General features: G+C 40.9%; 1 protein-coding gene across 1 annotated transcript in view; it reads left to right on the top strand.

Annotated features, from left to right (window-relative positions):
- The first annotated feature begins 230 nt into the window (after positions 1–230).
- Positions 231–21,725, top strand: part of ZSWIM6 (zinc finger SWIM-type containing 6) — a 176,275-nt gene continuing 154,780 nt past the window's right edge. Inside the window, exon 1 of the mRNA XM_054688129.1 lies at positions 231–924. Within this exon, the coding sequence (XP_054544104.1) occupies positions 246–924 (679 nt within the window). The 5' untranslated portion in view covers positions 231–245. The remainder of the gene's footprint in view (positions 925–21,725) is intronic.

Consider the following 21,725-nt stretch of genomic DNA (forward strand, 5'->3'; position numbering starts at 1 on the left):
CCGAGTGCTCTATTTATGTTTCAGCCCAGTGATTTGCATAGGCCCCGCCCCTGGCCCTAGGTCCCCCTATCCGCGCCCCGCCTCAGCCTGGACGTCACGGAGGGAGCCCCGCCTCCTGTGCCCGTACAAGGAGCGGCGGGCCCTAGATGGCAGCGTGGCGTCGCGGCGGCGTGTGCGTGTCGCGCTTCCTTGTGCCGTTTATAGGGTCCCGGCACTTCCGCTGTCGGGTTAGAAGCGGCGCGGTCATGGCGGAGCGCGGACAGCAGCCTCCTCCCGCGAAACGGCTCTGCTGCCGGCCGGGCGGCGGCGGCGGCGGCGGCGGCGGCGGGGGCAGCAGCGGCGGCGGCGGCGCGGGTGGCGGCTACAGCTCTGCCTGTCGGCCCGGCCCGCGGGCGGGCGGCGCGGCGGCGGCGGCGGCGTGCGGGGGCGGCGCGGCGCTGGGGCTGCTGCCGCCGGGCAAGACCCAGAGCCCCGAGTCGCTGCTGGACATCGCGGCGCGCAAGGTGGCGGAGAAGTGGCCGTTCCAGCGCGTGGAGGAGCGCTTCGAGCGCATCCCGGAGCCGGTGCAGCGCCGCATCGTCTACTGGTCCTTCCCCCGCAGCGAGCGGGAGATCTGCATGTACTCGTCCTTCAACACCGGCGGCGGCGCCGCGGGCGGCCCCGGCGACGACAGCGGCGGCCCCGGCGGCGCGGGCGGCGGCGCGGGCGGCGCGGGCGGCGGCGGCTCCTCGTCTTCGCCGGCCGCCACCTCGGCCGCCGCCGCCGCTGCCGCCGCCGCCGCCGCCGCCGCCGCCGGGGCCGGGGCCGGGACCCCGTCGGTGGGGGCCGCCGGGGCGGCGGACGGCGGCGACGAGACCCGGCTGCCCTTCCGCCGGGGCATCGCGCTGCTGGAGAGCGGCTGCGTCGACAACGTCCTGCAAGTCGGTGAGTCACGGGGCAGCCGCGGCCGGTGTCCGTCCGTCAGCCCCTCGGGGGCCGCCCCCGCCCCCTGCCCCGCGCCCCGCGGGCCGCCCCCCGGCCGCGCGCGCCCGCCCGCCCGCCCGCGCCCCCGCCCCCGCCCGGGGTCCGCGGCGGCCGGGACGGGGCTCCCGAGCGCAGCGCCCGTTTCCTGCGCGCCCCTCCCCGCCCCCCGTCTCCCCGGACGGGCCGGCGCGAGTGGGAAATGAATCAGCAGGACTCGCCCTGGCGCGGGGTCGGCGGGGGGGGTGTCGGGTGCCCCGGTCCGCGCCGTCCGTCGCGCTCGCCGCGGCCGGGGCGCGCGTCCCGGGGGCCGCCCGCCTTCGGGGGATGGGGACAAAGGCGCGGGCGGCCGGCCGGCCCCGGGAGGGTGTGCGCGGCGGGGCCGTGCGGGGCGGGGGAGGGGGCGCGGGCCGCGCAGACAATGCCGGCCGGGGCCGCGCCGGTGGCCGGGCCGCGCTCCGCGCTCTCCCCGCGCGCCCTCCCCGGCTGCCGTTCGCTCCCCTTTCTTTCCCCTCGCCCCCCTCCCCGCCCCCTCAATTGGAGGCGAGGGGAATACATTTTAACGCCCCTTGGCGGTCGCTCCTCTCCGGGCTTCGACGGGCTGGCGGCCGCGGGGCTCGGGCGGCTGCGGCGTCCGGTCTGCCCTGGCGAGCCCCGCGGCCGCGCCGGGTTTAAAGGTCTCTCTGGCTCCGCGTCCAGCCGGGCTGCGGGCGGCGCTGAGGGAGGGGGCGGCGGGCCGGCGCCCCTCTCCTGAGGGACCGCTCCCCGCTGAGGAAGCCCCGGAATTACCGGGCGCGAGCCGGGGAGGGGCGCCCCGCGCCTCCCTTCCCCGCGGGGCCGCGGCGGGGCCCGGGGCTCCGGCCGCGGGAGTGGGGTGCGCGCCGGAGCCCGGCCGTCGTGCCCGGGGCGAGCCCGGCGAGCAGGTCCCCGCTCCGCGCTCGCAGCGGCGGCCGCAGGGGCGCTGCGGCCGCCGGGCACGACCTCGCACTTTGTTCTCATTTTCAGGTTTATTTGTGCCCCTTTCAGTTTTCTGTCACCCTCCGAAAAGAGGAAACCAAACAAAAGAGTCTCTTTATTTCTTTTCAGGGCTTGTAAAGTAGAAGATGTTTGACAAAGGCGAGAGCAGGACTTGTGATTTAAAGCTACACAGCCTCCTTTCTCTGACAGACCCGGAGAGTTTTCTCAGATACCGAGTTTAAAAGCGTTCTCCGTCGTCCCCCTCCCCCGGTGGGCTTGGTTTTTTTTTTTTTTCCCCCCCTTCTTTTTTCCTGGCCAGATATCTTTTTCAGCCGTAGCGATGGGGATGTTTGAGCTGGACTGAAAAGAACAATGCTATAGTGAAACTCCTCTCTCCCCCTCTTTTTTCTCCTGATCGCGAGCAGCGCGTATTGCCTTCCCCCCGCCCCTGCCGCCGTCTACTTTAATTGTAATGGTGAACGTGGTGCCTAATGAATGGGGTGAGGTTTTGGAAGCATCTTTGTCTCGGATTTTTAGTTTCATCGTTCTTTCCGTCGTCCGTTTCTTTTATCCTTTTTGGGAGTCGGGTGGGTGCCTGGATAGGGACCCCAAGAGAGAATTCAAATCTGTTTTAATCCGATCTGCTCAATTTGAATTTTTACTCAATCTGCAAATGTGATTTTCTGCATGGTCATTTATTTCCAAAGGCAGCCCCCGAGTTGCCTTTTCTAGGTTTGGCACCCTTCTTGCTAGAGGGGGTTTAACTTTTGACTATCCATCCATCCTTTAAAAAAAAATCTAATTAACATTCTTTCAAGTAACTCCCCCCACCCCCCCTTCCCCTTGTGTCTTGCCGCTTGAAACGGATTGAAGCACATCTTCAGCTTCTCAGTTTAACAAACTAGAGTTTGCGAATTTTTATGGCTTGGCTGGCAATGTTGAGTTTTTTTTCCCCTTCTGTGCTTGACTCTGCTTGCAAGCAATGAGGAATGACAGGAGAGCACATAGGGAGGGTTTCTTGGCTGATTGCATTTAAGCCAGGAATTCACTGTGAAAATAAAGCCAAGGGGCGATAAATAAAAGATGCAATCTTCTCTAGGAGACAGACACACAGCGTGGGCTTTGCCTGCTTTCATCAGTGAAGAGGCCTGGGTGAGTAGTAAAAGAAAATAGTAACTTTTTGAATAGTCCCCAAGGGGGAATGAGGCCATTGAATGGAGTTGGCAATGGTTGATGTGGAGTAGTATGATGCTTCAATAGTTTGAGGAGTTGACCACCACTTTGGAAACACTTAAATGTGTTCTAAACAAGTGCTGTACAAATTGTGGAAAATATTCTTTTTTCCCCTCTCCGAGTTCTGCCTTAACTTCCAACTTGTATTACTTGTGCCAGTCAGCTAAGACAGAGATGGAAGGCTGTTAAATGCCTGGCAGCTGGTGCTGTGAGATAGAAAACTTACAACCAGAATTTTTTTTTTTTTTTTGATAGAGAACAGAGAATGGCTAAATTAACCATCTAATTTAACTCTAAGTGGTGGTTTGAATTGGTGTGTTAACTGAAGAGGGTTGTTTTATAATTTTGTGATTTGAGGTGGAATTCTTTTTGCAGCAGAATCTGAAATGGAAGAGAACAGAATACTGTGTTGATAGCATCATGAGCAATTTTCTGGCTTTGCTAAATTACAAGTATGTACAGGAAGTATAAATTGACTTCTTTGTAAGATGACTTATTTGTTTCACCATGTGCTGACAGAGAACTCCTTAAAAATTGGTAAAAATTTAAAAAGATGAATAGCCCAGTAGAAAAATAGACAAACCACTTCCCTACAGTAGGGGAAAAGCTACTTTTTTGGACTTTATTTTCACTTATGCTGTTGAAGGTTAAGGATTGAGGGGCAGAGAGTTGTGACTTTCCAAAATGAAGCATAGTTGCTGGTTTTTATTTTTCAATTTCTAGATTTTACGAAGAAATTTAAAGGAAAAAAAATAAAATCTTTGGTGTAATAGTTGGAAGCAGTATTTAATTGGTGCGGAGCTGTCCATCAGTTGATTTTATAGAAATCATAGTTGTCTTATTTCAGTTAGCAGTATAGTGTAAGGGAGCTATTGCTGAAAATGCTTGTATGTAAATAGTAAAACATCATTTAAACTATGAATTTGAAGTCATATTAAAAAAAGTTCCTAAAATTTTTCCTGGGAGAGAGCTTCGTTAGTATAAATGGAAGCTTGAATTATAAAGGAAAAACCGATAAATTTAATGGCATAAAACTGTAGGACTGAAATTTTCTGTAGGACTGAAAGCGTAAACCAATTTAAGCAGTTAACTGGAGCAAATGTTTGTAGCATGTCTTATCAAATACTGACAGAGATCGCCTAAAAATTGATAAAAATTAAAAAAGGATAAGTAACTCAGAAAAATAGGCAACACATTTCACAAAGTAAATGATTAGTAAACATTCATCCTCACTAAACATGGCATGCCATTTGCATCTGCCACATTGGTGATGGTAACTAAAAAGATGGGTGTACAGCACCCTGAGTTGGTTGAAGATGTGGAAAAAGAGGGTGCTGCCTAGCCTGCTCTGTGGCACATTTTTTTTTTTGTTGTTGTTTTTATTAGGACTATATCCTATAAATATATTGATTCCAGTGTACAAATATGTTCTGTACAGTGAGTGATGCTCATTGCAGTATGGTTTGCAATATGGAAAGCTGGAATCAACCTTAATTTCTACCTAAAGATTAGTGGTTCATAAGTACTCATTAGAATGCTGTGCAATTGTGAAAAAAAAGTGAAGTACTGACAAGGAAAAAAGTGTACTGACAAGGAAAAGAGACCAAAATATTTCATTTAAAAAGAAGGCACCTATTTGTATAGTATCCTGAAATTTGTGTTTCAAGCAAAAAAGATAAACTTGCATATAGATGCATAAAGTATCTGGAAGATTATCCAGGCAACCTTTGAATAGTGGGTATTTCTAGAGAAGGACAATCAAATGAATGAGCAGGTTTCTTTTTGGGAGGGGGAAATTTATTCATTTTACATTTACAGTAGAAATTTTCTTAAAGCTAGAAGTGAGAGGGGGTGTGTGTGTGTGTGTGTGTGTGTGTGTGTATTTTTTTTTTTTTTTAGGATTTATTTATGCATACAAGAGCTGGGGTACAGGCCAGAGATGCGGGGGGTGAGAGGATTCACCAGAGACAGAGTGGGGAACAGAACAGGCAGACTGACTGAAATACACTGCTGAGAGGAGCTGCAGGCGAGACAGGAGAGGTCTGCTTTGCCATGTGGTTCTCCCTGGCTGGCCCTAGGATGGAACTCGCTGCAGAGGCTGGGGAGGCTGGGGATTGCTTCATAGTGCAGTGCTTAACCCCTTAGGCCACCAGGGAGGCCGTGTATGTTTTTGTAATATAAAAATCTTGGAAAAATTATCCTTGCATTTTTAATTTACATCCGTGTATATTAAGTGTGTATGTCCTTCTGAAGAGCTGATGTGTGTGTATATGTGTGTCTCCTTTCCGAATACATGGTGTACATTTAATTTTTTTGTTTTGAAACACATTTTCATTGTGACTAGTAAAAGCAAGAAAGATCTAAAGAAAACTAGGCTTTTATCTTTTCTATGAAAAGCAAGAAGTAAGGAGTTACTTTTTTTAAAAGGAGTTACTTTTTTTAATTTTGTTTTTGGGAGAAAAGAGAATATTGCCCAGAATTTTATAACATTTTGGTAAAAACATGCTCTTATGGTCTTTCAGATTCATCTTAAAATTTTATGTTTTTTTAGTGGGGACTCAATGAAATATCAGAATTAAGATGGATAATTTTAATCATGTATTTCATTTAAGGTTAATTTGTTGACCTTTCTTTGTTTTGATTTCTTTATAGCCCAGAGATCATTATATAAAGATGTATTCTAAATGTTCTTTAATTTTTTTGATGTTTATTGATGATAGTACTTATCATTGAATGCATTTTCAAGATTAAAATAATAAGAACGGTTGGTTTTGAATTAGCTCCTACACTTTCCTGCCTTTTGATTAAAGGAAAAAGTTTACAAAAGGAGAAAATTTGAAACTAGTTTTGTATTTTTTTTGTATTATGTGACTTCAGGTATTTGATTAGCTTATAATTGATTTTTGACAATATTTGAGTACCTCGATTGTTAAAAATTTCAGTTTTAGTTGAGGAAATCTGTTGCAATTTAGTTCTCTGATATTTAGCATTGGTCCAGAGATGAAATCTAAAGCGTTTAGGAGATACTGAATATTTTTAATAGCTATAAGATTTCAATAATAATGAAGGTGCAATTGAAAGTTTGGATTAAAAGTAGACATTTCTACCCTTGCTTTGGTTTTCATTTCTTGTCATACAGTTGTATATTATGTACACCCCTTGGCTTGAAGAGGAAAAGGCCATACCCATCATTATTTTCACTATGCATTGAATTTCATCCTTTTTGCAGATGTGAGGCTTTTATGCCTTTCCTTTTAAAAACATCAGTCTGCCTGTGGAACATGGCCTTTAATAGAAGAATTATTGTAGTTAATTGAACAATACAAGCCATTGTTGTTTTAAGTATGTCCTGACTGATTTTAAAGATGTTTATCCTGAGCCTCTTTTCTTTTCACAATGGATAATCAATTGTTATCAATTCTAAATCTGAGTGTTTCATCTGGGAAGACACAGGCCAGCGTATCTTTCCCCCCTTATATTAAGAGTTCATTCAAGGATGTATGGCTTTAGTTGGTAGTATGTTCAGTGAACAGGTTGGCAGTATGTTCATTGAAAAGCATGATGTTTTCTTTTCAGAAGCTGTTCTTTTTTAAAACATTACACAGTTGCACCTATACTAACTCCACATGCTTACATGCTTTGTATTTTTTTCGTGTTAGAAAAAATCAATTTTATTTACTGATCCAAAATGTATTTTAGGTACCTTTATTTTCATCAGCTTTCCTTTGTAAATAAACTCATGTCATGGTAGAAACTTTTATAGGGACAGTCATTAAACTTAACTGCTGTTGACCTTCAACTGTTATATTTAAGAGAACAAATATCCTGGAAAAGAAAGCAGATTATAGGTAAGTATAAACATCTTAGAAACAAAGCAGATTATAGGGACTATTTTTTAAATGGTAAAAACTCATTTAAAAACACAAACTCATTTTCAACTGCCTTTCAGATTACTGTGATAAAGTACTAAGAATGGTGCTTTTTCACAACAAAAAAACTAATTTAATTTTTTTGATTTGTCTTTTGACATGTAAATGGGGATTACTGTAACTCGAAAGCATGAGCTGTTTCCTCCTTGAGATGGACAGGAAGACTTTATCTCCTTCTGAGAAATCAGATTTTCAAAAATAAAGTGTATTGGTTAGATTTGTTTAAGAAAACTTACGTATCTTTACAGCTTTTGCTTTCACTGCCCTGTGTACTGCTACACATATGCTTTGTACATGTTTTTTAGTTCTTTAAAAATAGAATGCTTCCTTTACTTTTTTCATCTAGAAAAGGTAGCTAATTTAAGAATTGGAGAGAATGTAGTGCAAAATCTGCTCCTCAGTTAGCTTAAAGATTAGCTCATAGTAAGTGAACTCTGTTGCAAAGTGCATTATACATGTGGAATTAAGAAATAACTAGTTTTGTGTCAGCTAACATACAGACATGTGTATTTACATAAATATATGTATTTGTAACTAATTTGATGTTCTGGAGAGAGCAGAAAGGTAGACATGAACACAGGTGTTACTTGACTATCCTTAGTGAGCAGAAAAGTAGACATATGAACATAGGTGTTAATTGACTATCCTTATTTCCAGCATATTCCAGTGACCCCTGTGTACAGATGCATGGTACCATTTCTTCTTAAAAAAAGTGTGTTAGAAGATGACACACTGTTTTTATAAAACACTCTTGCATAATGGCTATTATCTATTTATAGAGCTATGGAGATTTTAGAGATGAAAAGATAACATCAATATTCCAGTTTCTTCCATTTTATTGATGAGAAAACTGAGGCCTATATTTGAGTAATTTGTCCAGAGAAGCTTTGTAAATTGTAAAGTTAAATTTTCAATCTCTGCTTTTCTATTACGTGGGCTGGGTAATCTCAGAAATCAGAACAGGAATATTCTTGAATGTAAATGGACAGGCCTTTTGGAGAGATTATTAGACTAATATTTTATTGAATGTTACAGGTGTATTTTTAGGTAGCTTTCTAACTTCAGGCTCAATTTAAATGGTTTCACTTCAGTAGTGAGTCTAGCATGTGAAATACATGCTAGTGTAAAGCAATTGTAGACATTTGGAAATTGTAGAGATGTTTTAAAATGATATTAGAAGATCGGGAAACATTAAGTTTGCTACCTGTATGAAATTATATTACAGCTGTGTGGATATATATGAACGTACACATGGGCCTGTGTACTAATTTACTGAAAGTTAAGTGTTTCTGCAAAACAACACAAGTTAATACAGTACCCAGTAATAAATTTGACTGCTCTGAACTTAGTACTTACGGAAACTATCCAGTAGTGTCTGTTTTATATGATTTTTAGTGTTTTTGCCAGTGCCCCCCAATCTTCATTGCAGTAACTATGCAATACCCCAGATAATGTCAGTGTTCTGGCTTGAATATTACATAATTGATGTGAGCTAAAAGCTTTAGTCACCTCTCTTATATTCATTTATTAAAATTGTTTAGTGAGGTGATATTGATTTACACCATGGTATATGTTTTAGGTTCACACCTCTGCAAATGTGTGTTATCACAACAAAACAGAGCCCCAGTAATCCTCCACTGGAGTCCAATGGACTCTTACCCTTTTCCACCACCCATCCCCACTAATGTAGCCACATTTCAGCTCTCATATATTAGGGTTTTGTTTTGTTTTTGTCTGTTTCTTTGCTTTGATTTTATATCCCACATGTGAATGAAAATCATTTGGTATTCATCTTTCTCCTTATGACTTATTTCACTTGGTATTATCCTCTCCAGGTACATCCCATGTTGTTGCAAGATTTCATCTTTTTATTTTTTTAATGTCTGAGTAGTATTCCATTGTGTATATATGCCACATCTTCCTTCATCTGTAGTTGGACATTTAGGTAGTTTCCCTAGCTTGGCTGTTGTACATAGTGCTGCTGTCAACTTATGAGTGCATATATTCCTTTGAATTAGTGTTTTTGTATTCTCCCAGTAGATAGATAGGAGAGGGATTGCTGGATCAAATGGTAGGTCGGTTTTTAATGTTTCAAGAGACCTTCATACAGTTTTCTGTTGAGGTAGACTAGTCTATTGTATGAGGATTCCTTTTTATTTATACCATTACCAACACTCATTTCTGGTATTTTTGGTATAGGCCATTCTCACAGGTATGAGGTGCTATCTTATAGTTTTGATGTGTATTTTACTGATAAGTGTTGGTGAGCATTTTTCCATGTGCCTGTGTGCCGTCTATCATTTTTGGGAAAGTGTCTGTTTGGCTCTTATGTCCGCCCCTTTTTTTTTGGATTGGGAGTAACCTCTCAGCTTTTAAACACCTTTCTTGTGTGATTTGGAACTTTTTACTGAACTGAGCATGATTTACAGTGAACCTCTTAATACTACTGTGACCACATTTACTAGTAGTAATAGTAGCAATTAAACGGTTTATAGCACTTAATCATGTGCTAAATACTGCTCCAAGCACTTCATATTTCTGCACAGTCCTCTGAGGTAGGTAGGTACTTTTGTTGTCCCCTTGACAGATGAGGAAACTGAAGCATAGGAAAAAAGCACAAATAACTTTTGCCCAGGGTCACACAGCTAGTCACATGGAGGCAGACATAGTTTCTCTGGCTGTGGTACTTTTTCTCTGAATATAATGCTTCCTGTAATGCAGCATCATTAACTATTCTAGAAGATTCATCTTTAGGTGTATAGTCTCTTGGTATTTTCTAGAGTGACTTTTGGTGTTGTTAGAACCTTAAATTGTGATCATAGCTGTGATTTTTAATGTATATTTAAAAAAACTGATTTTCAAACACTGCCTTAAAATGCATTTTATGAATGAATTTCATTTCTGGAGTGTGGGTGTGTGGGGTGATCTTAATTGTTTGTAATTTTTGAAAGGAATAACTTGTAAATTTAGACCTAGGTGTGGTATATTTAATAAATTGCATTTTTATCTCATTTAAAGGCCTTTTACAAATGTTATGATTAAAAATTATACTGTTTCTTGTTGCTGGTAAAAAGACTTAACATTCTTTGAAAAAGATAGTTTATTGGAAGAATATTTACTTGAAGGATACAGTAGACCCTCTCAGTACATTTAAACTCTTACTAGCCAGTAAGCTGATCAGATAAATCGGAAGCTCATTTAGTGAATTAATGTGATTAAAATTCAGGTGACTCACTGCCTGGTCCTGCCTTATTTAACAGTCTGTCTATTTACTTAAAGCATTTTTCTTTGTTAATTGGTGTCAGATCTCTAATGTTAGAAGGTATTGTACAGAAAATACGCATAAGAAGATAGCATGTAGAATGAGTCCACTGAAGCAAGATTTAAATTCTCTTAATTAATTACATCAGTACCATTTAAATGCTGGGTGTGCAGCGATGTACCTGTTAAATATTTGCTGTCCGCGACCAGCATTTTTATAAGTGAAGTGTGGTAAATTCATAATTTCAGTATTAAAGGGCAGAATGTGGAACCTCTTCTAGTGTTACTATTGGTCTTTCTTGGTAAAGGCCCACACAGATTGAAAGCAAGCACTGTATTTGGTTATCAACCTTTGCTTTTGCTACCACTTTATACGAACTCATTTCTACAAAGAAAGTGATCGTGATTTTTTGTAAATACTTGTCATATAAAAAACTCCTAAAACTCACACCAGAAATCAGTAATCTGATAATTATATGTAAGCAAGGACATTTAAAACTATTGGCTTCTTTTGGGCTTTTTTTTTGCTGTTTTTAGCATTCTTCAAGCTTTCTTTGCATGTAACAGTTTTTTTTTTTTTTTTTTGGTGGGATCCTCTCCCGGGGCTGCCGGGGAACAAACCGGCGCTGCTTGCAGAGGCTGCGAGCAGCCTTGCAGCCCAGCGCTCAACCTCTGCGCCACCAAGGGAGGCCCAACAGTTTGTGTTTTTGATGTCATCTTCTAGTTCCTCATTTCTCCTCTTCCCCAGTTACTCCCTATGTAATTTTTGTGTTATACTTTCTTTAGACCAGGGTAAGTTGAGGACTGAAATGCCCGGTGATGACGGAATCAAGTGGGGTTTGAGGGCAGGAGATAGGGAGCTTTTGAACCCAACCCAAACAGCTCCAGTTTCTTTCTTTCTTCCTTGCCTTCCCTTTACTGCTCTTTCTCTTCCCCTTCCTTACTTAGGTGGAGGAATGGAGTCAGGTGAGTGAGGAGTAGGAAGGAGTGATGGGAAAAAAGCAAGAAATGATAAGATGTAGGACATACTAACCAAGTGTATATCACATTCCCTTTTTTCCTTTTTAGTTGTCTCCTCCTTTCCAGTCCCCCTTGTTTTAGGGGAAATAAAGTTGAGGTCACAAGGACCTATGTGTTCCAGCTGCTGCTTGGCTGCTATTTTTAGCCTGGCCCTACATCAGGCTGGCACCAGGCCATGATGGCAAAGGGCCAGCATGTTGTGGGGGACTGCTGGCAGATGTCAAAATCTTAACTTTTCAGTTATCAAGCTGAACTAATTTTCACAGTATTCTGGGCTATGATACTCTGCCTACCTGTACTTTTTTTCAAGTGGGATGTGCTTTTTTTATTTTAAAGAAAAGACTTGATTTTATTGGTAGTATTCATTGTACTACTATAATATTTTAGATAGGAGAAAGATTTAAGAATTGCCTTATCGGTCAGAATTATATCCCCTGTAATTTTGGTTTTGTGGTGCCACCAAAAGTTACAAAATTTGCATGATTTACTTAATATGCCTTGGGCATCTTTAAAATCGCTGTTGCTGTTGAAGTTGTAGAGAATTGGTTTATATAATTACAGGTGTCATTAGATATGAAAAAAACACCGGTACTATTTTTTTCTACACCTGTCAATGTTCTCTTTGCCACCATGTAGTTGTGTGTGTTTAGGTTTGGTTAATGTTGTAGGCATATGTTTGACAAATAAAAAGACTCTTTATTCTTGTAGGGACTGCCTAGATTTTGGTTGAAATAGAATCTGGGTCTGTATTCTATACACTAGAACTTGTGCTATGTAGAATGTATTTGCAAATTGAGTTTTTTAAACTTTTGGATGCAAATATAAATTTAAGAACTTGATTATCAGTTGCACTCAAAATGAAAAACTTACTGTTTTTGCTTGAGTAATTTTGGAAACAAGTAAAAAGAGTGTCATAATATGAGTGCTATCTTGGACAGGATAGTGTCTATCTTGGTAAGAAAAATAGTATATTCTTTCCATTATGAAAATGGAAAAGCTGAGGGTATGTTAGGGATAATCTTTCGGGTGTATTGTGGACTATACTGAGTATGAATAGATTATGATTTTTGCTTAATTAATGAATAGTGGTATAATGTACTTATGTCTCTTGAATGGCAGGATAACATTTAGTTAGTGCATTGATCTGACACCCTTTTTAAGATAGAAGATAATTGGTCAAAATACCTAAAAATAGAATCACATTGATTTTTTTTTCTTCACATTTTTTTTTTAAGGTGGTTATTGGATGAACTGTGCTGAATTCAAGGTTGTGATATAAGGAAGCTTAATGTGAGGGATTTAATGAATTAGTGAATTTTTGGTCCACTCACTTCTAGAAGGCAGATGTATTAGAATTTTATTTCAATTTTTATGTCTTAAAATGAGATGCTTAGATGTGGCTAAAGCAAGTTGGGCAACTTACTGATCTCAGAACATTTAATTATTAGGATAAAACCAAAAATTCTACTAGGAAATGTAATCAGAAAGTTTTGGGAGTAGGGCCTCCCCGGTGGCGCAGCGGTGCAGCGGTTGAGCGCTGGGTTGCGAAGCTGCCGGCAGCCTCTGCAGCGCCGGTTCTATCCCCGGCTGCACCCCGGTCACTGGAGGAGGGTCCCACATGATGCGCAGATCTCTCCTGCCACCCGCTGCTCCCCTCAGCAGTGTACTTCTGCCTGCTCTGCTCCCCTCTCTGGCTCTGGTGAATTCTCTTACCCTCCCGTGCTTCTGACTGTACCAAGTGCTTGTATAAATAAATAAGTAAGCAAATAAATAAATAAATCTTAAAAAAAAAAGTTTTGGGAGTAGAGTATCAGTATCAGGTACAAACCGTATCCCAGTTGTAGTAATAATACCATATGGTGTCTTTCTGCAATTAGAGGTTGTGGTAGGTATTCCAAAAGTGTTTTAGAGATAGAGCCATTAATCTAGCTATGCACATGCTTCTATAGATAGGTGTAGTGTGTATAACATTTAATGTGATACATGGAACATTGTAGTCTGCTGGATGGCAGTAGGTAGGTGACTATCTTATAGATTCTTAATGTAATTTAGATTTTATTTATATGAGTCATGTAAATGATTCAGCTTGAGTTTAACAAGGACGATTAAAATCAAAGCCCCAGAAGGTAGTTTGACTAGTAGTGCTGTTTAGGAGTCCTTTCGAGCAAAGTCCTCAAATGACACTCCTTTTTGGAACTTGTCAGAGCAGTTTCTTTGCAATTTTCATGAATCTTTCTTAGCAACTTATTAAAAAGGCATTTTCTCTAAGCTGCTTCATAAATAGCAGGAAATTCCACAGTACTGGATAGTATTGCATTTTTGTTTTCAATAAGAACCATCACAGTGGGAAAAAAGTTTTTAAAAAATGTTGTTTTAACAGTTTGTGGCAAAATACTTTTACTTTAAAGTGGACCAAGTTAAAAAAAAAAACTTATTTCAACAATAATTTGTTTCACTCAATTTTTCCCCATAGTTTATAATATTAGATGTCTTGCAGAAATTGGTAATATGAGTCAGCTCATGGCTTAGCAATGACTTGTCTTTTGATTTTGATTAGTCATGAGATTTCTGAATTCTTGTGCCTTTCTATGAAATTTATTTTTGACACCTAAGGATATGGTTTATATTTTTTATTTTTAAAAACCTTTTTAAACTGCTTGTGTATGCGCAAATGGTGGTTATGGGTTAAATGTAGGAAAGCACAAAAAATTTAAGTAGCCATGTTCAAATGTAGAGTCTTCTTTCCTCCCCCTCTTTCAGGAACATATATTTTATTGAGCTGCTATTTACTGTTATTGAAAACCTTTTTATTTCTCCCTTACTTCCCTCCCTTCACCCCCCATTCTTCCTGCTAAAGAGAGTTGTGATTCAGAATATAACCTGTTCAGTGTATAATAGTAGTCTGTGATTTTAAGAATATATGGGATATATTGTCTTATTGCAGCTTTGAAATGCTGAGTTTCCATTTCCTTTTTGATCCTTTACAATTGTGGAGTAGCTAGTTTTTCCATTTTTATCTGCCCTTTAAAATTACTTAGAATTGAGCTCTGAACACAAATCTTTCATGGAAAGTGTTACATAGAAATCTAGATCTAGATTTTAAAAAAGATAAAACAGTAAATCAGATCTATTTAGATAATCTGGTTTCTTCCAGTGAAACTAGGAAGCACTTCTGAATTCTACAAGGGGTTATAGTGGAGACTGACACTGGCCTGTCTGATTCAGACACTTCCAAACTTGAACATAACTGTGAAATTTATCTTTATTGTAAAAATTGGAGAAAATGAAGGGGCAGTTTCTTATAAGAAAGTAGAATATCAAATTCTTTGTAGGGGTGCAGATTTCTAAGCCTTTTTGATAGAGGGAGCTATAGTCCATATCAAATGACTCAAATATGAACTGCTAATAAATATGTGTAAAAATATTCTGCCATGCAGTATTACAGAGTCACCTTGAGTTTTCCATTGTGTAGTGGCTATTTCTTATTTTTGGAGATGAGAGTTAGAGGATTTAAACATAAAATTCCTTTTTTGTGTAGTGATAAATGAATTTAATAGATTAAAAACATACTGGCAAATTTTAAGTTCAGGGAAGCCAATTATTAATGGTGCATAAATGTCACTTGAATGAATGATGGGCTTAGATTATATTGCCAGTCTTTGTGGGTGCCTGTCTTTAAGTCTCTTCATTGAAAAAAAAAAATAGCTCCACGTTTTAATTTCTGTTCGAGTTTCTGAAACCAAGTGGCTATAATTTAGTCTCTTAAGACACTTTGAATAGGAATTTGACTACAAGATAGGTTGGTTTTTAGAACTTGGTTTATCTTGTCAGTACATATCTGCAGATAACCATATAAAGTTTCTTTCTTCCTTTCCTTATTTGAGTGGACTTTTAACTTATTAACAGCATCAGCCAAAAAAACTGTTCTGAAAGCTATTTAATTGGATAATTCCAATTTCTAAACAAAATAATTTGGGCATTCCTGTGTAGAACAGTACTTTTGGTTTACTCAAGAAAATGACTTCAGATTATAAATATAACTACCTTTGAGGGAATGTATGATTTTTTTTTTTCATTTTATTTGATACTTCATGTTTAAAAGACATGGGCAAAAATAAATTCAGTTTTTATAAACTTTTTCAGATGGCTTGGAAAGCAACATGTAACTTAAAAATATCTTACAAGAGCTTAACATGTTGTGAAAAGATGTTGACTAATTAATAGGCATGACTTGTTAAAATAAAATGGGTCTTCAAAATGATGGTGACTTTCCCTTGAGGTAGAATTTGCTTAAGACTTAATTTTGCATGAAATAGGATACACCAAGCAGTTCTTTGAACAGTAATTTAACAATAAGGGTGTGCTCCCAATGCTTGACTCATGAGAGGGATGGATTATCCAGATATTGGATGAGCATTTGCCCAGTCATTCTTGGTTTTGTGCCTCTTTTCCTGGCATAATTACAAAGTCCTCTCTTTTACAAGTGTTTCAGTTCAGATGATATAAAATGTATGGCTACCCTAGCCATTTGTCTTGTTTTCCAGAAAGAAAGGAGCAATTAATAAATCCGTTTAAACTTGTACTCTCGTGTTGCATGCATACATACTCGGGAGTATGTGTAGAAGAGGGAGGGAGAGAGGAAAGAAGTTGTTTGGGACTTACTCTGATTTTCATAGGTGGCTTCCCCCAATCTTTTTCAGATGGGAAGTAAATGATTTCTCATTTATACTAAAAAGAAATAGTTAATTAAAAAATTCTCAGTCTCTTGAGGATTTGCTGCAGTCCTTCTCTTTTACAATTTAAAGATAATACGTTTCCTGGGCCTCCCCGGTGGCGCAGCGGTTGGGCGCTGGGTTGCGAAGCTGCCCGCGGCCTCTGCGGCGGCGCCGGTTCGATCCCCGGCTGCTCCCCGCCCGGCCACCGGAGGAGGGTCCCACATGGCGCGCAGACCTCTCCTGCCGCCCGCTGCTCCCCTCAGCAGTGTACTTCGGTCCTTCTGCCTGCTCTGCTCCCCGCTCTGGCTCTGGTGAATTCTCTCACCCTCCCGCACTTCTGACTGTACCCAGTGCATGCATAAAAAAACAAACAAATAAATAAATAAAACATGCCTCAATAAAAAAATTTTAAAAAAGAAAAAAAGCTTAAAAAAAATAAAGATAATACGTTTCCTTACTTGAAGCTGTATTTTAGCATGTTTTGTTTTAATGATACAAATAAAACAGATTGTTTTTACTTTTTTTTTAACCTCAGATTGATGTTCCTTCAGAGGTACTGCTGCTCACTGTAGTTACTTGAAAGAGCCACTTCAGTGAGTGTATCATTTGCTAATCACATGGTCATGAGCTTGGAGATGCCCGACCCATTAGGAAACTAGAGTCTTCTTTGCTGGATCTTGTTTTACTACTTATGTACCCTTAGGCAGATCATTTAGTGTTTCTGAACTTCCTTGATTCTTTTAAAATGGGAATAATTATACCTCTGTCACCTCTAACATATGAGGTATTATGAAATCCACATGGGGAATACTTAAAGTACTTGAATTCTAAGTAGTTGCACAAAAGGGAAATATATTATTGTTATGCAGTACTCCAGGTTTATCTGATTTTCTCCATTTAGTATTTTTCTTCTTGTTTCTATATTTTCCCAAAGTCCTGTACTCACTATATATTGCCTTTGTAATCCAAAGAAGGGAAACATTATTAAAAAAAAAAAAAAAATCTGTCTCATTACTATTGAAACCAAACTACACTACCCATAGATTGCTCTTGGTTAATATTTTATTATGATTATAATTGTTGTCTGATCTAGTGCGACTAAACAGAACATATATTATTCAGCACAGTATGCCATGGCCTTAATGTCTTAATGCCTTCCTTGATTTTGACCCTATTGATTGATGAATTTTGTCTTCTCTTGGATCTCTAGAATTACTCGCCTGAAAATGGAAAGGGGCGTGGCTAAGATAAGTTCAATGAAATTCATGAATAGGATGGACAGTTTATGGATTAATGTGTCAGTTGAGGTTAGTTTCTAAACTTCCCGGAATATTTACCACAGGCAAACAGAGGATGAAAGGAGATGCAAAACACTTAGTTTCAGACAACTTTCTGAATTTCTTAAATCATATGACAGTATACTAAGACATACATTTCCTTTGTTGGGGGACTTTAATCAAAAATAAGAGTTGACTAGCCTTTTTCTCCTGGTTTAAGATTTACAATGATGTATTCAGAAAGATAGTGTATGTGAAATTTTAAGATTTTGTGATGAACTGAATCTTAACTCTTTCTCTTTTTTAAAAATATTTTTATTTATTCATGTATATAAGACCTGGGGTGTAAGCCAGAGGTTGCGGGGGTGGGGGTGAGAGGCTTCACCAGAGATAGTGGGGGGCAGAACAGGTTGATGTACTGAAATACACTGCGGAGGGGAGCAGCTGGCGAGACAAGAGAGGTCTGCTGTGCCATGTGGGTTAGCTTCCTGGCTGGGGATCGAACTCAAACTGCAATGGCTGGTGATAGCTTGATAACACTGAGACTTTAACCCCTGAACCACCGGGAACTGCCCCCCACCCCACCAGCCCGTGTTTCTCTTGAATTCTAATTTTGGGGGATCCTCATCAATTTTCCTTTTCTAAAGATTTATCCACCTATGCATAGGAGAGCTGGAGTACAGGCCAGAGGTGTGGGGGGTGAGAGGACTCACCAGAGACAGAGTGGGGAACAGAACAGGCAGATCGACTAAAGTACACTGCTGAGGGGAGCAGCGGGCAAGTCATGTGGATATCTCCCCGGCCGGGAATTGAACTCATGCTAGAGGCTGCAGACAGCTTCATAGGTTGCGTCCCAACCCCTTGCGCCACCAGGGAGGCCCGGATCTCATCAATTCTTGCCCCAGAAATCTTTATTATGACTGTGACCTGAATTACCTCTCTGTATTCTTTTCTAGCTATCTAGTGAAAGGTCCATTAAATTCCTTTCCTCACTTCTAATATTACCGTAGAACTTTAATATGCTCTCTGTGTATGCATACACATTAGACTTGTGAAAGAGTATTATGGGTCCTCCCCGGTGGCGCAGCGGTTGAGCGCTGGGTTGCGAAGCTGCCTGCGGCCTCGGAGGCGCCGGTTCGATCCCTTCGATCCCCAGCTGCTCCCCGGCCACCAGGAGGAGGGTCCCACATGGCGCGCAGACCTCTCCTGCCGCCCGCTGCTCCCCTCAGCAGTGTACTTTGGTCCTTCTGCCTGCTCTGCTCCCCGCTCTGGCTCTGGTGAATTCTCTCACCCTCCCACGCTTCTGACTGTACCCAGTGCATGTATAAACAAAACAAACAAACAAATAAATAAATAAAACATGCCTCTATAAAAAAAAAATATTATGATCATTTGTCAACTTTGGATAGGCAGGAGTCACTCTTAGCAATCTGAATTGTAGCGAGGCTGATAACTATACTCTACCTGTGCAGAACTTCCAGTGGCTTCCCTTTGCTCAGAGGACTCAAGTCATTCATGGGTATGCAAAGGACTGTCTGGTCTGGACCATCATTTGGCTGTTGCCTTTTATTTCTCCCTTGCCCACCAGGTGCCTCCAAGCTGCCCTGGTAACGCCTTTTGTTCTCATTTCTTTTTTTTTGTAGGCTTGGAATGCACATTGCCTGGTTCATGTCTTAATTGTCAGCATGGGCTAAGAGAAATCTCTTGGCAACCCTAATCATAGTTTCTGGTGTGTGTGTGTGTGTGTGTGTGTGTGTGTGTCTGTGTGTGTGTGTGTGTGTGTTTAGATGTCTCCCCATTAGGTTGTGTATGTGTAATTTTGTATCCACAGCTCCTGGTACAGTCCTTTGCTCATAGCTTACTCTCAAAAAGTTTGTTGAATAAATGGATGAAGAAAGAGTGTGGTGTTTTACTTTGGAAGTATTTTTCTAACTCTTTGGAGGAGATACAGCCTTTACTTAGTCGTCCCATTACTCTGTACCCGTCAAAGAATGTGTTTGAAAAACTTAACCAAGTTTTGTGTTTGTGGCCACTTTGGGCCACTCTCAGTTTTCCCAAAGGCACATTTTTATTTGTCTCTGTTGTTAGAGGGACTTTCTTAGAAGAATTTGAGATGGTTCCTTATCAAGGTCAGTTGTATTGGTAATTGGATTTATCGCACAAGGACTGAGAAGTTGATTTTGCCATGTGTTACCTGGCAAAAACCAAATAGCCAAAGGTTTCAAGAGGAATGTAGGGCTTATAGTTAGAGCAGGAGAGTCTTGCCTGAGTGTAGGTCAGTTCTCTTCTTTCTTCTTTTTCTGGGATCCACCATGGCGGGCAGGGCACTAGTCTTGGCCAGAGCTCCTGTGCATGGTCACTGTGGATCACCCAACAAGGCTTCATGCAGCTTTTTTTCCTATTCATCACTTTACATTTTTGCCAGTGCTTGAGCTTTTTGTCACTTAAAGCAAATCATTCTAATCTTTGATTCCTGATTTCATTGAACTCAGAAGTAGCGGGCTAGAATGAATACGGCATATAAGAGATATCAGTCGGGTATATGCCATATAAAATTTTGTCCCTTTGAGGTGATCTTGGGAAAACTTGAATTTGAGGGTAAGTATAATTTGAAACTTGTATTCATGTGGTATTTTATATATTTGGAGTTCATAATACTACTGCCTTTTGACTATCAGTTCTATACTTTACAAGCATGATCTCTCCAGGCCTCATATGAACTTGAAGGAGAAGGTACTATTTTTTTTCATTTTTGTGCCTAAGGAAACTGAGACATGAGATGCTAAGTCATTTGTCCTAGCATACCCAGCCAGACTGTGCTAGACTTGGACACCCACACCTCTTGGTTCTCATGTGGCGTCCTTTCACTGTGCCACCTTTAAACATGTTTAGACAGTTCTAGGGGCAACTTGACTTCCTGCCATTCAGAGACCTCCTTGATCTATGACACCTCTCAAAATCAGCTCCCTGACCTTTGAACCAGTGTGTAATGTTTTGTATTTTCTTTCTTTATTCTTGATTGTAGTAATAGATGTATAACCCATATATATACCTTCTTGCTTTTTGGAGCTGATACTATGCTGAGTATGACTTTTCTTTGCTCAACTTTTTTAAAAAATAGAGTTTCTGTTATAACATTTTGATAACATTAAGTTTGGCTTGGAACAGTTTCTTTATCATGAGAAAAAGAATGATTTTAGTGGGAGCTTCGAGGGCAAGGCATATATAAGATACTTCAAAGAGAAGAGTAGTATAATAGAAGCTGCGTGAGCCAGTTGAGGTTTGCACAGCAGTTACTGACATGCACCTTTGGGTAGTGGTTGGTTGTGTTAGCAGTCCTATTGATGGAGAGATTCAGCAGTTTGCTGAAGTGCTCCAAACCATCTCTTACTACTGAATTACATAGTCTAAAGACCTGTGTAATACTTAGAAAAAGCTTCACATTTCCTTTGCATTTCTTTTTGTTGTTAGGAAACTCAATTAGATGTGTTTTTGCAGGCAACATCCAAGGTCTTTCCCTTTTTCCTTGGTGTGTGTAACCATGAGAGACTGTACAGGAGCATTTATGGCAGTTATTTAATCCAATAGGCTGAGATGCCAAGACCCTTGTTTTTTCAGTTGGGCACAGGCAGTATAAGGATGTACAACCTAATTGGCTAATACAAAGTGTAAATAAAGTCAGGGCACTGTCTTGTCTTATGAGACATGGATCATTAGACTTACTTTCTTGTGATCTCATTCTTCTACCATCATACCTTCTCCAATTAGTGAACTGCTTGTGGGCTCAACTTTATAGCTGGCTCTATCTGTAACAATTTCAGCTTACTATGTAGACTGTAGACTTGTCACAAGTTAAAAACTTAGGAAGTCTTTATAACTTGTCATCATTTTAGCACTTTAACTTATTAAAATACATGTTTTGATTATCTGATTTACAAAAATAACATAAAAATCCACCTATGGCATGTAATTGCTGAAATACTGAATAAGCGCTGCTTTTTATGACCAAGTTATGGAATGAGTAATTACTCTCTGGAGTGAATGGTTCAAAATGAAATAACTATATGCCTAAGGTATGATGTGACACCCGATGTATTTAAGTCCCAAAGGTATGTAATTATCTCACTACTTTTGCACATACACACAAGTACACTTATGCTTATGGCAAGAGTTTATGTGCAAAGGAAAACTCACTTTCTGACATGTAAAGAGTAGTCCATTATTTTTGAGGGGCTTAGAGGTTGTTTGGTGTTATAGTCCTGTTAGCATTTCTTCAGGGTATAATTTAAATTCATACATCACTGGATTCTTGACTAAACCAGTCCCAAAGTATGGATTTCAAATAGTAAGGATAATTTAGAGGAGTTTCTCAA

Source organism: Talpa occidentalis, unplaced genomic scaffold (genome assembly GCF_014898055.3).
Source record: "Talpa occidentalis isolate TD23 unplaced genomic scaffold, MPIMG_talOcc4v2.1 talOcc4.6, whole genome shotgun sequence".
Lineage (NCBI taxonomy): Eukaryota > Metazoa > Chordata > Mammalia > Eulipotyphla > Talpidae > Talpa > Talpa occidentalis.